The following is a 20,685-nucleotide window of genomic DNA, read 5'->3' on the forward strand; positions in this document are numbered from 1 at the left end:
ACTACAGCTGAATGTCAAGAAGACTAAGTAATGGCAACAGAAGATTTATGTAACTTTACAGTTGACAATGAGGACACTGAACTTGTCAAGGATTATCAATACCTTGGCACCTGGGGAGGGCAGCTATGAGAGAACTAGAAAAGGTCCTCAAATGCAAAGATGTATCACTGAACACCAAAGTCAGGATCGTTCAGACCATGGTATTCCCGATCTCTATGTATGGATGTGAAAGTTGGACAGTGAAAAAAGCAGATAAGAGAAAAATCAACTCATTTGAAAAGTGGTGCTGGAGGAGAGCTTTGCGCATACCATGGACTGTGAAAAAGACAAACAATTGGGTGTTAGAACAAATTAAACCAGAACTGTCACTAGAAGCTAAAATGATGAAATTGAGGTTATACTTTGGACACGTCATGAGAAGACATGATTCACTAGAAAAGACAATAATGCTAGGAAAAACAGAAGGGAGTAGAAAAAGAGGAAGGGCAAACAAGAGATGGATTGATTCCATAAAGGAAGCCACAGACCTGAACTTACAAGATCTGAACAGGGTGGCTCATGACAGATGCTCTTTGAGGTTACTGATTCATAGGGTCACCATAAGTTGTAATCGACTTGAAGGCACATAAAAACAACCCTCACAGAAGTGGTATTTGAGTTTCTGATGAGTAAACACGCATGTGGAGATTCAAACATACACTTATAATACTTCTTGTGATTGATGGCCAACTTAGAAGACTGATATGCATTCCCTACTGATCTGCCATTCGAGTAGAACCACAGAGTACTCTGGTGCTATTCCTGTTAACAGCACATGAATACACAAACCAAAAATGTGAATACCAACCATATTGCTGAACCTTAGAACCGAGAAAAGGCACACAGAGGATTCATAATACAACATACTCTGTTATTGGGCTGTTCTGTCCTATGGTTTCTTGAACATGTCTGACATTTGTGACGGAATATTGGGTCCTTGTTGACAAATTCAGTAAGGTTTTATTATGTTCAAAGAAATTTCTGATACAACTTTGGGAGAAGAAACATTACCACGGACAAAATGAAGAGCCAATTTTGTAATAATGCTTTGTATGCCCCTAACTCAGGAATAACAGCTTTCTTTCTTTCTTTTTTACTGATATTTAACTATGGAAGGCACTCGAAGCTGTCCCACCCTATGGTAAACATAGACACTTTCCCTTTATTCTCTTGAATTTGGCAGAACGTGTTCTCTGGCATGGTGGGATGCTTTATACACAGAGGGAATATTTAAAGGATTGGAGTCAATAGGGCTCTGGCTGTGTTGCTCCTTTAAGAGTGATGCAGTTCAGTATGTTTGGGAAGAAGGCCTAATGTCAGTAGTGCCATGTGTGAAGTTCTAAATGAGAGTTCCCCAATCCTTTTCAGCATAGCAACATTCATATCACTTGCAGTACAACTGAGTTAATGCTCCTTTCCTACATAAAAGGCCCTTCAGTATAGTAGACAACACAAAAACCTATGCTGATTGGATTCGAGTTGTGATGTGCACATCTCAGAATTGCTGCAAACAAAGCTATCCCATGCCACTTTCTACCCAGCCTTGCTGTTTTCTGTCTGTCATTATTTAATATTAGTGGTCTTCTCATCAGTTCAATGGATTATCATTGCTGTCACCAACAGAATTGAACAGCTCCTAATGATGTTCCTGGAGAAAGTAAAGAGGCTGCAATCAAGGGCACAGTTGGGTGTGGATGGCTTAGGCATGTGTGTGGGGATCCAAACTGTTTCCCACTATAGACACTGATTCTCCCCTAGTGAGGTGAAGGAGGTCTAAGTTTTGCATCTGTCTTAAAAGTCTTCCCAAATAGAGCTCCCAGAGAAGTCAATGGGAGACATTGATTGGTATGAAGATGGTGGGATATGTAAAAACTATAGCAGAGCCATTATTTTTGGGTAAGCATACAAAGATTGGATCAGTGGGTCCTTGTGCCTCCCCCCACAGGAAAAGAGGTGGCACTACTCTGGCCATTTAGGGTGACTAATAGACATACCAGTCATGCCCTTACTACCCCTCACTAGGGATTGGCTGAATTTGTCAGTTTGAGCTCCTTTGTTTTACATTTTTCCAGTCTTAAGTTCAGTTTTCCATATTTCCACATCAGTTTGTGATTCTTTTTTAAAAAAATTCTATATGAAAATTCATCATAACTTTTCTGTAGATTTCTCCTAACATTTTTATATGCAACTTTGCGTAATGTGCACATTTGTGCAGAGTTCCCCATAGGTATTTTGTATGTTATTTTCAATATATACATTTATGCATACTGTGTGTACATGTGTATTTTAGTACACATTACTTGGTTAGAGAATTGCTTTGCAAAATTTGGAGAAGGGCAAATTGCAAATAAATGATGCTCCGCTTGCCTGCTTGCAGCCTGGATGGGCGGAGCATAATTGCGGCTGGGGGTGATGCCGCAGTCGCCATCTTGAAGGTGGGCAGTGTCGCGCGTTGCATGGAATATTCACGCGCGATGTGCAGCATTGGGAGGGGCAGAGCATCGGGGGCTTATTTAAGCCAGCACCGCCCCTCCTATTCCTCCTTTTGGTGCACGATGAGGAGGAGGAAGGACGCGGCATGGGACGAGAGCAGCAGCAGCCATTTGTGGCGGCCACATGGACGGTGCCATTTAAGGCGCTCAGTTTAGCAGTGATGAGGAGGCCGTGGTCGCAGGCCAAGTTGGCCTTGTATTGCGCTCCCCCCGCAGACAGTTGGGGGAGGGTGACAGAGGAGGCCTAGATGGCCTGGTTTGGCGGGCCCCACCATAGGCGGTTGGGGAGGGTGACAGTGGAGGCCTAGATGGCCTGGTTTTCACACCCACCCACGCCATAGGTAGTTGGGGGGACAGTGGAGGCCCAGTTTTCATGCCCACGCACCCCACATACAGTTGAGGGGGCAACAGCAGAGGCCCAGTCAGCCTGGTTTTCACAACCACCAGCCCCCACAGTTGGGGGAGGGTGACAGTGGGCAGCCATATATGCAGTGATTTAGAGGGGTAGTGTGTTGTCGGCTGCCCCTCCCCCCGTAGTTGGGGTGATTCGCTGGGGCAGCCTAGCCACCCATATAATAATAATAATAATAATAATAATAATAATAATAATAATAATAATAAAATGAATAAATAAAATCCAGTCCCCGCACACACAGAGGGTGATATAAGGAAGGGATTGTGCTCCCCTTTGCCGTTCAGGCCTTCCCCCCCTCATAAAATATAGACCTTTGGGCATTTTAAAACACACACACCCCTTAGCCTAGGGCAGATTGTGGGAGAGGTGGCACGTGCCTTTCATTCCCCCCATACACCTGGGATAGGTCTTGGTGTAGTGGTTAAGGTGTTGGACTATGACCCAGGAGACCAGGGTTTGAATCTCCCCAACAGCCATGAAGCTCAGTGGGTGACCTTGGGCCAGTCACTGCAGGCTCAGAATAACTTATGGGAGAGGAGGCTGCACAGGCCTTTCGAGCCTGTCAACGCAGGCCCTATTTCCCCCTTTTGGTTGCCAAGACTGGGTGTGAGTTCAGCCTAGGTAGGGGGCACCAGATGGTGAGGGATGTGGGTGAGGCCCTGGCAGTCTCTATTGGCCATTGTGCAGGGCTCTTTGGTTAGGGTTACAGCCTTTTGCTAGACCCGGGCCTATATTAGGTTTAAGGTACTTTATTCTACTAATTTTATTACATGTTGGCTGCTTTGGGGGTTGCGGAGCTCTTTGGTTAGGCTTCCGACTTCTTGCTAGGCCCAGGAATATAGTAGGTTGAGGTAATTAATTCTATTATTATTATATTACATGGTGGCCTTTGTGGGGCCGGGTGAGCCTTTTGGGCCTTTGGGCCTTTCATATTTAGATACTAATGGTGTGCACAGATGACAGGGTTTGCTAGAAAATGTCTAAATCACCATAACTTAGGTGACAGCAATCCTTTTCCAAGTGTCAGTTCCATGTTACTTGTTAACTCTGAGACAGAAGTTGCATTTATTTATTATATCAGTTACTTGAAATTAATATAGCATGCAAATTTTGCATTTTGAACATCTGTTCTGATTGGTGTTTGGAAACCAGCTAGGAGAAAGCTGCAGTGGGTCCAAATATTGGTGACAGCAGCATATCCTCAGTCTCTGTGGTTTAGGGGAACTGGGTTAGCTGCAATGAAATAGTAGTTGGTAAAGTGTACTTACTCATAAATGATTTCCTTCCTTTCTTACAAAAAGATATGTGCAACAGTGAGATATGAGGCCAGAGGCCTTCAAAGGGGTAAGAAGCCCCCAGCATAAGCTGCTCGGGGACATGTGTCCCTCCCCAGTTAGTCTCAAGGTACTACGAACTTCGCTTACAGGCTACCCGGTTTAAGGGGAGGTTTGTCTGTGTTATGATGTTTTCCTTTTGGTTTCCCAATCCCATACTCCAACTCTCGGCTGGCCTTCATGGCCTACAATCTTAAATCTGTCTTAGTTATGGCAGTAATTGCCAGGGAAAGATTGTAAAGACGTACAGTTGGGCAGGGTTCTTGGCCCCATCCTGGATGCCCCAGTTGGTGTAGGGCCCTAAGAGACAGCGGGCAAATTACACCTGATTCACCACCAGTCTTATTTAAGGGGTCAGGCAGTAATGGGTTCATACCAGATAGTCTAGGAACAGAGCGCTACACTTCATTCAACATGGTGTATGCCTATGGCAGAGGTGCCTTATGCATTTTTATGTGGCAGAGCATTACTTATGGACTGCTATATTTCTCACATGGAGTGCTTCAGCTCCTTCTGGGAGGGGGCAGTCAGGAGACGAGTGGGCTCAGAAGCAGTGAGGCACTATCTGTATGATTGGATGTTCATAGGTATGGCAGATTTTGGGGTGCATGTTAGCACCTGAGGTCACAATTTATAGTATGGGCATGTAACTGGGGGTTCCCTTGACAGCTGGGAATATGGAGGATCCTGCCCCAGTGTTCACCTTTCTGGGTATCAAGATTGACTCTGGGGGTCCAGGGCTGCCTGCTGCCCGGGGACAAGCTTGAACTGTTGCAGATCAGGATCCTGGAGTTTTCATGGGCCATGAAAATGTTTGCTTTCTGCCCTCCAGGTGTTAGGGGTCTTTTACAGTGGGTTATGATGCCATGGCAGGGCTTTCACAGCCTTACTACAGGTTCAGGGTTATGGCTGCCTTATGCACCGACCTGGCTGTGTGGCCCTCTTTCCTGCGGCTGTAGGCCTGGATTCGGGAGGGGTTAACTAGGGATTTCACCTTTCATTAACTTTTTTCCAATGTGTTGGAGGTCGACTTATGGGCAGAAAGGCTCATGGCCATGGGCCAGGTTTTGTAACTCCCTTATATTTAGGAACACTAGGGGTAGGGCCCTTGTCTGTTCCTTTGTTCTTGGAGAGGTTTCAGCAGTGCTGTACAAACCGCACATTGGGAGATTGGGAACGGAGTTGGAGATGGCCATAAGCCTATATGTTGCTCTAGCATGATCACCAGCTATCAGAATGAGGAGGGGATTCCCAGGAGTTCAGGGCCGCAGGGGCTGTGCGAAGGTGGGCTATTCCTGTGAACTGTGTGCTAGAATTCCTGTGGATGGTAGAAATAAAAGCCCATCTGTCAGGTGCTATGAGGTATGCGGGCAGAGTTGTCCTTTCAGGCCAAGGCAAAAGGCTTTCAGGACCATGCGGACAACTCTGGGATATGTCATGTGCTGGCCAGCTCGGCAGGGGGGGAACACCCACATACCCCTGATTCTCATCCCCACCTGGGAATATTAGTCAGGGAGGTGCCCGGTGGTCCTCACGCTTCGAAGTTCAGCAGTTACATGCAGTGGTCCTCACACTAATTTGGAGTCTTTTGGAGGGGGCAGGGGTTGCTTGGGCCAGGGCAGACTCTTCCCTATGAACCTGTGGCCGAGGTTAGTTTTCAGGCAGACTGGTGGTGCAAGGGTCACACTATTATTTTATCCTGCCCCAGGACTGGACACGTGCCCTGTGAGGACATTATAGTGTTCTTGGATACCTGAGGTTCCAGGTATGGTTGTCTGATATTCATGAGGAGAGATCTCCCCACACAAAGTTTGGTTTAGCATCACAAGGCCTTGGAGCAGACCCCATGGGGGTTTTAGGGACGTGCTCCTCCAGAATTTGAGTTGCCTACACAGTAGTGGAATTGCCTACCTGGCACAGTCTATCTTGAGTTTTCATAAATGCAGGTGCAGGCCATCAGAAGGTGGAAGTATGGGGCGTATAGAATACATTCACCCCTGGGGCAAGCCTGGAGGTCCAGGACCCAATGTTCACAATTGTTTCTGTTTTGGCAGGTTGCTGGATGGGGATGGAGCAGATGAGCAGCCTACTCTGCAGCCATGGCATGATCTTATGGGCTGGCCTTGGGGCAGCTAGCTCACGTTGGTTCACAGCTAGGCCTCAGATGGTGGGCCACTGTTCGGTGGCTGGGTCGACAGAGTATGCGCTGGGATGGGCTCCTACCCGCGTTCTAGCATGGTCCAGTGCTGATGGTTCCACATGTGGTGGTCATTCCCCTGGGTGGGAATGACCTCGGTTACTTGAGGCAAGGCCCTCAGATGGCAGGCATGTGAGGACATGCAGTTTGGGAGGCAACGATGGCTGCGGTTACTTAAGGGCAAGGCCCTCAGTTGGCAGGCATGTGAGGATGCATGCAGTTGACAAGGCAACGCTGGCCTTTGGTACGTCTGCTGTGGTCAGACATTCTCCCATGCAGGGTATGGCATGGTGTATGGGACCCAAAGGGGATTGATCGGGCACAGAAGGTCAACCAGCAGATTCGGTTGGCTCTTCTTGAGCATGGGGGGGGTGGCTGTTCTGTATCCCCACATACAGCATTCAAGGGTTGAGCTTTATAGGGCCGATGGCGTTCACCTGTTGGATGCAGGGAACAACGTCTTCTGGGGAGACCTGCAGAGGTGTCTGCGAGAGGTGCTTCTCGACAGTGGGGTAAAGGGGGACTAAATAGAGATTTGTCCCCCTTTTGTGGCGGGAAGGTGCGGGAAGGGAAGTAGGTAAGGGCAGCTAGGTGCCCCCCTTAGGCACCTTTGGAGGTGATTGGTGGTTCCAGAGGCCTGTCTGTCAGGGCTTTAGGGCCTGAGGGCAGGATATGGGCTGCTTTGGGGGCCAACTTACCTCATCCACCCAGAGTTTTAGGGCCCCAGGGGGTAGTGATGTGGGAAGGCCCCCCTGCTCACCTACAGGGTGTGGCCGGGGTAAGCAGATGGGCTTGCTCTTGCCCCAGCAGGGGCTGGTCACCCGAAAGCTGTATGACAAGCTGCTTGCTTATAGACAGTTCCGTCACCTAGGTTTCCCCTCTGCAGGTCACTTTAAAAGGGGTTTTTGTTATAGTTAATAAAGTGGCCCTTTGTTCAACCCAAACTGCTGTGTCTGTGTCTTATTTCGCCCCTCAGCCGCAATGGCTGTGTTTGGTTCATGTATGTGTTTTGTAAAGTGCAACTGGGTAAATTCTCCTTTAAATGTGAACTGAATCGAATTTCTCTGCCCTCTGTATTTACCACCCCAGTGTCGAAATAAGTTCCCTTTGGATATTGCAAAGACAGAACATATAACTTTAATCCAGTTACAAAAAATGGTTTCCTTCCACCTTCATATTTAGTTGTTTTCTAGGTACTGGTCTGAACGAGAAAAGATACAGAAGGTACAGAAATGCAAGTGGTGATAAAAGCAGTGTTTGGTTCATTTCTTGAACACACAAACATTTCTTCTTCTTCATAGCTTACAGTGAGCAAACAACAGGGTTACCATGAATGGATATTCCGAGCCCCCCAATTTGTATGCTGTCTTTCCTACAGAAGGGTATGCTATTTAAATATTAAGTTGCCATGAAACTATCATGAGGGAGAAGGAGTTTATTCATGCTATCACAAAAGGTCACCATGGCACTACTGAAGGGGAAAATATGGATGTGGGAGTTTGCCAATTGGTTGATTCATTTTGCGAAAAGTAAATACTCAGGGCTGCATAACTGTCTTCTTTTAATTAGCTTGTCAAAAGATTTTGACAAAGACCTCCAGTGGATTACTGAGTAAACCTGAACTGCAGATTACCTCTATTGAATCATTTATTGTCCTTCAATGCTTTTAATAGAATTGATCTAATCAAGCCACTTCCATTTTCTTATCAATTTTATGCTTCACTTTTGTTTGTATTGGTTGCTACAAGGTTTTTCAGAAACATTGTGTTTTCGTTTCCATCTTTAATGTTATAGGACTGTAGTTGAACGCACACTTTAGATAGCACTTGATAGCGCTATTTGGATTTCTGTACCTATCAATTTATCAGAGAGAGTAATGTTTACAGGCTTGGTTTCCCCACCACCACCACCCCCTTCTTCTCTTTCTCTAGTTATAAATGCATCTTTTTTCTAGTTCAGGTGGCATTTTTCATTTTCCACAGTCAAGTTCCTCTTCAAAAGGACAGGACACACATGGCAGCAGCAGCAAAGCAGACAATGAGGATAGCATTTTGTTTGCCATTTGTTTTAAAAAAGAAATTTAATGTATACAAGCAGTCAAATGAACAAGGGCTGCACACAAAAGACAGAACAATAAGGACACACATACAATATTTTATTTCAAAATAAAAAACAATATAAAAATGGGAAAAATTGAACTGTTTATATCATAACATACTATTCCTTAGATTAATTCATTTTAAAACATAGGTATGGGTAGGAAGCTAATTCAGTCTTCAAAATTCAACAAAAGGAGCCAGATTATCCAGAAATTTTTACTGATGTCTTACATTTGCTCTTATAAGTCAATTTATCCATTGCTACAAAACCCCACATTTTTGTTATTCATTCTGCTTTATCTGGAAGTTCCAATACTGATCATATACTAATTTCTAGCTGCCACAGCAAAGTGGCAGCAATGCAAGTATGTTACTGAGCCACGTCTTCCAGAATGTCTCACTCAGACAAAGGAACCCTTTCCTCAGAGCAAGGTAGAGAGAAGGGGGAAAGACCACCAGCACTGTTGCATTTTAGCAGCAGCAAACACTTCACCAAGTAGGTAAGGGAGAAGATAAAGAATGGGAAGAGGAGTAGAGGTGGCAGGGGCAGAAGAAGAGGAGAAGTGGGGGGCAGTGCAATGTATTTTGCCAGCCCAGGCAAATCTGTGTCACCTTAACTGCATAGTTGTGCCCTGGAGTAAAGGTTTCCCCTCCACACACAAATTACCAGTATGGTATACCCTACTTAGATAGCCCCTATCCTGTGGGTTAGGGGTAGGGTTACCAGGTTTCCAGTTTTGGCCTGGAGACTCCGGATTTTTGGAAAGCTCTCTGTCTCTGGGTGAGTCACCCCAATCTCTGGTTTCTTGGCTTTCATTTTTTTTAAAAAAGTAAGTTCTTAGGTGGTCTGGGTCAAGAGATATACACCAAAATGTCAGCTGCCCCCCCTGGCAACTTCTGTTAAATGAGATTGTAGCTGGCTGCTCTAACTCCGCCCTTTCAGGTTTGTAGTCAATAAGTGAAGTCAGGATTGTGATTGATAAGGGATTTGTTGACCTCCAGGCAATAGCTAGGACCATTGCAAGGCCAGAACATTGTTGTCTTTTCCTGCTTCTCTGAAAATCTCATAAATTGAGTAAGTTTATAGCTTTCAGAAGTAGCAAAAGTCCTTTTCTGTCTGTGTGCAAGATACGTAGAACAAAAAATCATATCAGGATCTTGGTAGGCAATTGTTTACTGTAAACAATTTCAGTTATTATTATAATAAAAGTGTAAATGCAGGATTTTTTAAATTATGACCAAAAATAGCATATTATACATTTTATCTTTCAAATAATTTTTGAACAGAGATTTAAAAGAAGGATACATATAGGTTATAATGCCATTACAATATGTTATACATTTCTAATTATGAGGAGTCAAACAAGTTTAAATTTTCCTGGGTTGTCAAACTTCATAGCCGGTTTTGAAAACCTTCCCAATACGAAGCTTTAATCCTGTACAAGTTTTTCTGGGAGAAAGCTGCAATGCTAATCCCACATACTGGAAATAAACCCCATTGAATTCAAGAAGACTTACTTTTGAGTAGACATGGTTAGGATTGTGCTGAAAATCAATGGGACTTTTGAGTGAACATAGCAAAGGATTGCATTTGTGTTGTAAATCTTTCTCACCCCTCCAACCCTATTTTTAAAACAATTAGGCAGGGCTTACTTAGGTGTCACTGTTTTTATTTTGCAGGAAACTAATACTGATTTTTTTAAAAAAATATTCTGCAATGACCAACTGGTTTTGGTAGTAAACTATTATATGGGTTTTATGTATTTTTACATCTCCAGTATTTGTGTATATGGAGTCTTTCCAACAACCCTGTGAGGTAGGGTTGCAGATTGGAAACCAAGGCAGCTCATAATAAGATATAAATCCATTTAACATTCAATGATCTATAAAGCAAGTATTAACAGTTGCAAAACAGCTTAAAGTGGCATGATTCTGAATTTTGGGTTGGGTGAGTGAAGTTCCTTATCACTTGAAGTTGCAGTCCTGTGTATGCTTCCCTGTTTGAGTAAGCCCCATTTAATACATTGGGACTTGCTTCTGAGTAAACATACATAGGATTGCACTATAAATATCTTTACAGGTTGTGTAAATAACAAGCATCTTTGACAATCATGCTTATATAAATATTTCTTCATACTATGTCCTGACAAGTATCTAATTTCATACTATGGCTGTACATTATTATTTCCTCTACATTTTAAGTGTGACCTTCTTTCTTAGGGTAGTCATGGTCCTCTATTGTTTTCACTCTTACGGGCAGATTAGGCTGAGAGATGGTGGGCAGCTCATGTAAACCTTGCAGCTAATTTCCATTTTAAAATGTAATCAAAATTATTTACATGCATGCAAAATTTATTACATAGATCCACACAATGCATTTAAAGCACATCCATCTTGCATTTAAAACACATGACTTCCCCAAAGAATCCTGGGAAGTGTAGTTTCTCCCTCACAGTTATAGTTCCCATCACCCTTAACAAGCTACAGTTTCCACGATTCTGTGGTGGGATTCATGAGTTTCAAATGTATGTTAAATGTGCTTTAAATGAATGATGTTGATCTGCCCTAGGTATGATGTGCATTCATTAGTAAATTGAAAAGAATTTTTTTTAAAGATACTTTTTTAAACAGGGGAAAGGTTATAGCTCAGTAGTAGGGCTCATGCTTTGCATGCAAAGGTCCAAAATTCAATGTCTGGTAAAGACTATTGCCTGGAATCCTGGAGAGCCAATGCTAATCCATGACATCAGTACTGTGCTAGATGGTACCAAAAGGCCTGTGTCAGTATAAGGCAGATTCCTTTGTTCCTAAAAGAGGAAAGAGACCCAAGGGCCACAGTGACTCCAACATTTCTTTATGTATTTTATTTACAACATTTATATACTCCTTTATTGTAAAAAAAACTCAAAGCAGTTTACAGAAGGAATTAAAACAAAAAAATTGACAAAAACAGTTAAAAGACAGATATTTAAAACATTCAAAATAATAAAACCAACAATGAGTTAAAAACAGATTTAAAAAAACAATCATTTCTACATGCCTGGAGAGGCTTGCCTAAACAAAAATGTTTTTAGCAGGTGCTAAAAAGACTACAATGAAGGCACCTGTCTAAGGTCAATAGGCAGGGAGTTCCAAAGTGTAGGTCCTGCCACACTAAAGGATCTATATCTTACAAGAGAAGAATAAGTACTATGTGGCACCCATAACGTAGAAAGCACCCCTTGAACTTGGCCTGGTAGCTAACTGGTAACCAGTACAGATTTCAGAACACAGGTATTATATACTGATAGGGTCTCACTCATGTCAGCACTCGGGCCACAGCATTCTGCACTAACTGCAGCCCTCTAGTCAGGTAGTGCTGCATGGGGATTTCTGTGACCTTGGCTGACTGGCTGCCAGGATAGTTTTTAGTTTTGGTTAGGGATTGGTTAGGGATGCTGAGTTTCTGCCTTAATCCTAAGAATCTTGTTGTGGTTGGTATGTCATTGCATTTAGGAAATCATCACTGTCTTTTTGTTTTTCTATTTGCATTTCCTTTACCTCTGACCTCACTCCCTTACATCCATAGAAGCAACAACAACCCACTGATGATGCACCTTGTTGTTTGCATGATGGTTTGTTTCTTGCCTGATAATGGTAAAAGAGAACTCACATACTGGGAAGTGTGGCTTCAATTGCTGTTGTTCCCAGGCTGCTGCCTGTGAAGGTAGATCAAACCACTGCCTGTGAAGGTAGATCAAACCACTTACTGGAATTGGCTTGGCTGTCAAAGTGAGTTTATAGCAGTCCACAAGGTAAGCAGAATAGGGTAGAGAAGCTTCTTAACTCTTACTCAAAGCTCTTTTTACAGTGAATGGTCAAGTCTGTAAAGAAATTTGGAGCAGCCACGTTAAAAGGCAGGCAGAACATTCCAGGCAGGGGCTTGCTTTGATATGGATGTCTTTGCAAAGGATCTCTAGTCAAGCCTTACTAACAGCACAATCCTAACCATATCTACTCAGACGTAAGTCCTGTTGAGTTCCATTGGTCTTATGCCCTTAGTAAGTGTACTTAGAATTGCAGCCTTCAGGGGCATCCATCTTTACTCCTGAGTGCTCCCATTAACTCTAGGCTCCCTTCTTCCTACAGTGGCCTTCTGGTGACTGGCCTGGCCTAAGGGCACTTAACCCTTCTTGCCAAAAGTAAGTAGGCTGGATTAAATGTTCCCTACCCAAGCTACCTAAGCAGGTGAGAAGGAATGATCCTGTCACTTCAGCTGGACCTGGAAACACCCTCATTTAGTGAAGATTTCTATCTTAATTTTGGGGGGTAGGGGAAACTGAGTGGTATGCTTCAAGCAACTGTGTTTGATGCTTAATGTATCATGCTTAATGACATCACTGAGTCCACCCCATGACATCATGACGACATGCCCCTATGATATCACTAGGGCCCACCTCTGTGACATCTTTAGGGCACACCCCATGATATCACTAGGGCTCGTACCCATAACATCACTAAGGCCCAGCCCTGAAATCTCAGGGTTTGGGATGGGTCTGACCTGGAGATCCTAGTTGGGAGGTGTTAATTCTCTGCCTCCCACTCAGAATCTGGGCAGCCCACAGTTGTAATTTTGACTACAAAAGAGAGAAAGGCAGAGGCACAGGGCTGCCAATATGGAACGGGACCACAGCAGGCTGAAAAGAATTACTCTTCCTCAGCGGTGCAGTCATCTGGGGTTTCAGGGGGTCTTAGACACCTTATTTTGGGGGGGCAGGGTCCCTATGTCTCCAGCATCCTACAAGCCAATCAGCATGAAAGGGGAGTGTGTTAGCCATTGAGAAAAGTCTTCTAACATGCTTTCTTCTCCTTCTCTGGTGATTGGAGCCAATCAGAGTGAAAGAAGATGAGTCAGCCACTGAGAAGCCTTTTGTAGCTAACAATCTCCCCTTTCATGCTGATTGACTCCTAGACACTGTTGTTGTGGGAGAAGGCATTAAGAACAAGGATCTCATTCTCAACCCAGCATCAAAAAAAGGTGGATGGCTGTGAGTATCATGAAAGGACCCTGCACTTCTGAATTTGCCCCTACAGCTCTTCCTAGTTAGGATTCCAATGTGGTTCACCACCCCCAATTTGGAAATTTGTGGAGAAATCCATGTAGTCAATTGCAGAACTACCGTTAAGATCACCTGTAGTTTGGCCCTTAGCTTGTGAATCTTTGCAGTTGTGCACACTTGAATAACCTGCATGGAGAAAAAGAGAAGCTTGCTATACACCTTCTTTCATACACTGCCACTAGCAAGGAGGCTTTATACTATTCTTACAGTACCTAACAGTATTAATTTGTGAACGGACTTTCTCAGAGTACATGAAAGTGTTCTAAATGACCTAGCAGAGGGTCTGAGTGGAAAGCTGGCAGATTGCCTCTGTTTCTTTCATCATTTCTGGACACTTTTTGTTAGTTTATAAATTTATAACCATTAAAACTCCTTCAGTTCTTGTGATGTCCATTTTGTCTTTCTCAGGTTGCTTTTATAAGCATCTTTGCCAACAGATAAAATGAGCATGGAGAAGGGGACAGGCAGGGAAAGAGAGTCTGATGTGCCATCTACCAGATCAAACAATTAACTTGTTGAAATGCTATTTTGGGAAGGAAGCTGTCCAGTGATCAAATGCAATCAAACGTGCCATCTTGTATGCAAATTCCTTTCAAAAGGAAGCAACTGTGGCTCCAAAGCCCCATCTTTTGTATCCAATCTGTATTTCTTGTATTCATGCATTTGTGTTATGTCTGTGACAGGGTGTTAAGATTCACTGTAAACAACAAGCTGTGGAGAAATTTACACACACACAAAAGCTATAAAGTTTTTGCTGGAGTTTTAATCTTGATGGGGTTGGTTTTTTAAACAAACAAACAAACAAACAAACAAGCAAACAAACCATGAACAGTTGATGTAGTGAAAGGGGGGGATGTCATGTTTCCTAACAGCGATGTAGAAGCTCTTTAGGACTTTGTGGCTAATCTTAGGCCAAAATAGCATCAGCCAAATTCCTGTACATCGAGCATATACGTCTGGTAGCTGGTATAGAGCCAATACTTAAGGAACAGCCGTTCCTAATGTAAGGACAGTGTCCATGCATGGAATGATCTTTCTGTACAATTCAAACGGTTAAGGGAATTATCCTTTTGGTAGCTTGTTATTTCAAGCATCTGAAGATGACAGAACCTATACAAAGTTAACCCACATCATGGCTCAGTTAAGTTCTATTTATTTATTTATTGGATTTATATCCCACCCTTCCTCCCAGTAGGAGCCCAGAGTGGCAAACAAAAGCACTAAAAACACTCTAAAAGATAATAAAAACAGACTTTAAAACATATTATAACAAAACATCCTTAAAAACATATTAAAACAAAACACCTTTAAAAACATTTTTAAAAGCTGTAAAAACACATTAAAAAACAATATCAACACAGATGCAGACTGGGATAAGGTCTCTACTTAACAGGCTTGTTGAAAGAGGAAGGTCTTCATTAGGTGCCGCAAACATAACAGAGATGGCAGCTGTCTAATATTTATGGGGAGGGAATTCCAAAGGGTAGGTGCCACTACACTAAAGGTACACTTCCTATGTTGTACGGAATGGACATCCTGATAAGATGGTATCTGCAGAAGGCCCTCACCTGCAGAGTGTAGTGATTGACTGGGTATTTAAGGGGTAAGCCTATCTTTCAGGTATCCTGGTTCTGTATAGGGCTTTGTACACCCAAACCAGAACCTTGAACTTAGCCCAGAAGCTAACCCTTAATCTTTGTCATACATTCACAAGTTTGGTGCCTCTAACAGCTCCTTCAGAATGATGCTATGCCATGAAGTAGCATCTTGGGATGCTTGAGGATTTTGTTTGGTCCACATTTTTAAGTGAAGCAGCCTGATTCATAGTTCTTCGATGAATACATTGATCAGAAGAACACAGTTATTTTTTGTTTTTCACAATTCTCTGAATTTTATACAAGGTGGTATTAAATGCTTGTCCTCCTCAGAGAAGACCCATTGAAGTTAATAGACATGACTAACCAAGGTTCATTAATTTCAATGGGTGTACTCTGAATAGGATTTAGTGGAATACAACCCACAGTTCTTGGCTCAAAAATGCATGTGGAACCAAATTCCAGAATTATGCAGACATAGGAAGGAGCAAGGTTATGAACACATGTGAAACTAACATTTGTTTCCTTACCCAGTTTACCTACCAGTAGATATAGCTAAGTGCATGACAAAACAACTCAGAGATCCAAATATAAAATAAAAGCAAAATATAAAATATTTTATTTAAAATTATGAGTCATATAAACAAAGGGTGATGTTTGTGTGCATGATTACTTAAGAAACTAGATGTTTAACTTTGTTATAGTTGCTTTCAAGAAGAATGTGTATACAATTGGGTTTAAAATGGTATATCAAACACAGTGCAGAATTCTGGTCACTTTAAGAAGAGTTATGTGGGATTCATTTCCTCTCTCTATCCAAACTTAAGCCAATTTCCCTATAAGATTCCTCCTTAGATCACACACATCAGTTAGGCACTGAGGTCTATACTTGCAGTCTTCAATCTTGTCCACATCCTCTTCCCTCTAGAGCAGCCTTTCCCAACCAGTGTGCCTCCAGATGTTGTTGGACCACAACTCCCATCAGCCTCAGCCAGCATTGCCAATGGCTGAGGCTGATGGGAGTTGTGGTCCAACAACATCTGGAGGCACAGCGGTTGGGAAAGGCTGCTCTAGTGGCTCTCAGATTTCTCTCAGGAAGTCTGTTGTAGTCTTCCCTCTAGCCCAGCAACCAGAATTGCCTCTAGTAATCCTGCTGACACTTGGCTGACACTTGGGAGGCTGCCTCCCAAGCCAAGTTCTTCCCCACAGATTTTCACTCTAGCCTGTGATGTCAGCTCTAAGCTCCTTTCAGGCTTCTCAAGCCTTTCTGGGCCACTTGAAATCCCTCAGTGTACACTGTCTGATTCCAGTTTCCAGCTGATGAAGAATTTAGAGTTTTACTCCCAAGGAGCAGCAGATGTCCAAACTGATTCATGAAACTTCTGTCAAGAGAGGTCCTCTTCACTACAGCTCCAGACAGATTGGAATTTTAAGGCTGTAGTAGATAAGAGCTTTTTTTGCAGCTTGCCTTTCAGTCAAAACATCACATGATTTCTAAAGTTGTATTAGAAAAGCAGGGTCCCTACTACAGAAGATAAACCTGTAGCATATAGTAAAAATAGCAACTCATGTGCATACATTAAACATCTGATAGGTACCTCCAAGAAGAAACGCAATCTGTGTGTATCAGGTGTTTTTATTCAAGCCAACGGCCTGAAGTAGTTAGCAAAACTTGATAAGGTAACCCTTTTCTACAAAGCTTCTAGAAAGGTTAACTGTAGCAAAGAGGCTTGTGTCACCCACATAGCTGCATTGCCACCTTATATGATTGTGTGTCCCTTGGCTTCCAAAGTATTTTCCAATACATTGTAAAATCAGGAAGATCTTGTACCTTGTAGAAATAAAACTGTCCCTATCTTATTCTAATGATGGATGACCACAAATGGTCTCATAACTAAAAATTAAGAATCTAGTATGCCTCATCTTCCTGTTACTGACATTGGAAACTACTGGAAGCTATAATTACTAAGCTGCCAGAATAAATGCTTAGGAGACTAAATGTGGCCTAAGTGAGAATCATGTATATATGAAGATTGTATCTGGTATTGGCAAAGCTGTTGATTATAAATGTAGCCTGAGCTAATGATTGTATATGTATTAAAGCTATTAATTAAGGTGTAAATGAAGCTGACACAGCTCTTCCTTCAACTGAGCAACAGACCCACATGAGTCTTCTGTCTTTAGCCACACTGTTCTTCTTTTTCTCCTCCTCCTTAGGTGTTTAATGGTAAAGCAAGTCCAAGGAAAGGCCCTATTACCACCACCTACTGGCAAACAGGATTGCCACTCTTCACTCACAGCCTTTCATAAAGCCCCATAGCCTTCACAAACTGCCATAATATCTTCAATACCACACTCCAGAGATTCTTGTCCTGAAGGACAGCCCCCAGTGACAAGTCTGAAACCCCAAATCACTAAACCTATGAAGGAGAGGGTCTTTATGTTCCACATAACACAAACAGTCCCATAGTACATGACAAACTGTTTCTTCCACCCACAAACCTCACAACACCCAGAATCAATCTTCCCAGCCATGTATAAACCACTCCAGAGAGTACAATGCCCAGTCAAGTCTCTGAACAGACTAGCCTTCCTCTGCCATCCTTTCAGTTTAAAATATTCTGAAATCCTCCAGTAATGGACAAAAGAAGAAAACCCTCCTACTTGCAGAGCCCAACTCCCACTGCCTTTACCACTCACCTGACAATGTCGTTCCTTTTAGGGACGGATTTGCCGCCGCCATTATTAAAAGGAGGACTCGTGAATGCTCGCGATACAAACATTTTAGAGCCACGTGAGATCGTTCACCCAATCAGGAAGGGTGTTTGAGCAGCATATAAAAGGCTTCTTCTTCTTCCCGCTCTTGCCTTTTTCGCCTCGCGGCATATGCGGTTGGTTGGTGCTTCCCGTGGCTCCGTCGGCGTATTGGTTTGATTGTTCTCTTTCTCCTAAGTTATATTCGATCGTTGTAATCCTCAACCTCTTACCCGATTTGAATTTCCCTCCCCGCTGAACAGCTGGGCGGCGGGCAACCGCCCGCGCGCCTAGCGGCTTTTTTCTTTTTTTTTCCCGTTCGTTCCCCCCCCCCTCTTCAGTTCGTACAGCTTCAGTTTTCTTAATTTCTTTGGTCCAAATTTTGGAGTTTAGTTGGTGGAGTAGTCGTTCCTGTGTTAATTTAGAAGTTAATTCTCCGTTCTTGCCTGAGTTTCGTTTTTGTCCTCGTCTAACCCCTTTTAATTCCGTTTCTCTCTGTGTAATCGCTGTATATAGCATTTTGATCGTTGATCTTTTAATTTATTGGAGCCTCGTTATTGAATTTAATAGTTTTATTTCTCATAATTCAATTTTGTGTGTAGTGCTAGTTATTCTGCAGTTGTTGCTTTTTAACTATAATTAGCTTATTGAAATTTAACACCCCCATTCCTTTTCCTTTATCCCCCCACCACATAGTTTATAGTATAGTATTAATTTTATTATTCATTATCAAATAATAAATAATAACTAATTATATAATCACTTAATAATAATAATACAATAAATAATATATATATAAATAAATTTAATTAGCATAAAATTAAAATAATTTTAATTTTTGATTTTCTATTATAATTGGCAATTGTGTTAGTTGGTTAAATTGCAGAACTTGTTCATATTTGGTGGTATATATACACTTTATTAATTGTGTATTTGTTTATCCTGGTCTTTTGACCATGCCTCCCAAGAAGGTGCAACAGAAGAAAGGGGTTCGGGTGCTGAAGCAGGTCACCAAGCGCCCTTCCTCAATGCAGCATCAATCTTCTGACGAGGAGGAGGATTTGGGGACCATCCGTGCCTTGGTGGCTAGAGTTGAAGCGCTTGAAAGGGAACGCAGGCAGACTCAGGACGTTGATGCGGGTCCCAGTTCCAGACCTATAGGTAAGAAATCTGCTAGGTTAGCTTCCAAAATGACTAAATCTCGTCTTGGTTTCTAGAGTTGGTGTGCTTGAAGATGCTACGCCCATGGAGGGGTCTTCAGTGCATACTCCTCCAGTTGGTTTGCCTGCTGTTCCGCCCACGAACCTTACCTTGCCTGAACTTGAGCATCGGGATGTACAGATGCCTGTCCATTCAACATCCGCCACTTTCACTCCCGGGTCTCCAGGGTTCACCATGCCGCCGGTCGTTGCTTCTCCTGCAACTTATACAGGTGGGCAACAATTACACCCTCACGCTACACAAGCACACGCCTCTAGTCCCCTTCTTCAGGATAACTCTGCTGATGGTTCCCCGGTGCTGGGTGATTCTACGCACCCTGCTGTTTTTATGGGGGGGTGTTGGTGCCTCAGCACCCACAGCTCCCTTGGCCTGCTGCTGCAGTATCTCCTTGGCAGCCTTCTGCCAATTCTTCCTCTCTGGCACCCGCTTACTTGCCTCTTCCTCAAGGAATTTATCCACAGGGTGACACATCTCTTCCTTTGGGGGACCATTTATTGTTAGGAACAAAAGAAAAAATTTGGCGCGGAGAGTACATCGATTTGTTTTCTCTCCTGTTTCGTGAAAATGAAACAAAACCTAAGGATGGTCAGGAGGTTAAGGAGCGTGAGGCCGCTATGAAGTGGAGGGTCGATCGCATTTGGCCTAACTGGTTGAATGCCTACACAATTTATATGGGGGTTATGACTCAGGCATATCCTTCTAGAGCTTTGTCCATGATAAAGTATCAGGACATTGTTCATCGAGCTTTCCGGGAATTCTCTGGCACCGCTTGGCTTCGGTATGACGAGAATTTCAGGCAGAGGGCGGCATTGGATCCCACCCTCCGTTGGGATGTTGAGCATGCCAGTCTTTGGCTCCAATCTATGACCCCCGCCAGGCCCACCTTGGGCGATAGAGCTGATAGTGGGCATTTGTTAGCACGAGCGCAGACTGCCGCCTTTGGTTCCAACCAAGACGGGCACTGGGTTCAATCCCAGCAAGTCTGCTGGGCATTCAACAGCACTGGCAGATGTTTCAGACGTCCTTGTAGGTTCAGACACGCTTGCGCAATGTGCGGTGGCACCCACCCCAGTTCCTCCTGTCAGCGTGCACGCACGGCTTGCCAGGGTACAGGGGAGCATCACCAGCCCAAACGTGGTTCTGGCAACAGCGGCAGTACGTCGCAAGGCCAGTAGGCCGGTCAAGCTGGCTCCTTTGGCTAAGCTGTTAGAGTTTTACCCTGATAGACAGGCTGCTAGTTTTATACTGCAAGGGTTTACTGATGGTTTTCGTATTCCCTTTGAGGGTCCACGGATTGCTACATCAGTAGTCAATCAGCCCTCTCTTAGCCATTTAGCGTCTGTTGTGTTAGCTAAGCTTAATAAGGAGATAAGTGCCGATCGTATTTCCGGCCCTTTTCCTTGTCCTCCTTTGAGAAATTTGAGGATTTCCCCGTTAGGT

General features: G+C 43.4%; 1 protein-coding gene across 6 annotated transcripts in view; it reads left to right on the top strand.

Moving 5' to 3' along the window:
- Positions 1-20,685, top strand: part of LOC133383184 (uncharacterized) — a 139,546-nt gene that overhangs the window by 115,644 nt on the left and 3,217 nt on the right. For all 6 annotated transcript variants that reach the window (XM_061623363.1, XM_061623369.1, XM_061623364.1 and 3 more), the window contains one exon: positions 19,242-19,456. In XM_061623363.1, coding sequence (XP_061479347.1) covers positions 19,242-19,456 — 215 coding nt within the window. The remainder of the gene's footprint in view (positions 1-19,241; positions 19,457-20,685) is intronic.

Source organism: Rhineura floridana, chromosome 4 (assembly GCF_030035675.1).
Source record: "Rhineura floridana isolate rRhiFlo1 chromosome 4, rRhiFlo1.hap2, whole genome shotgun sequence".
In the NCBI taxonomy this organism is placed as follows: domain Eukaryota; kingdom Metazoa; phylum Chordata; class Lepidosauria; order Squamata; family Rhineuridae; genus Rhineura; species Rhineura floridana.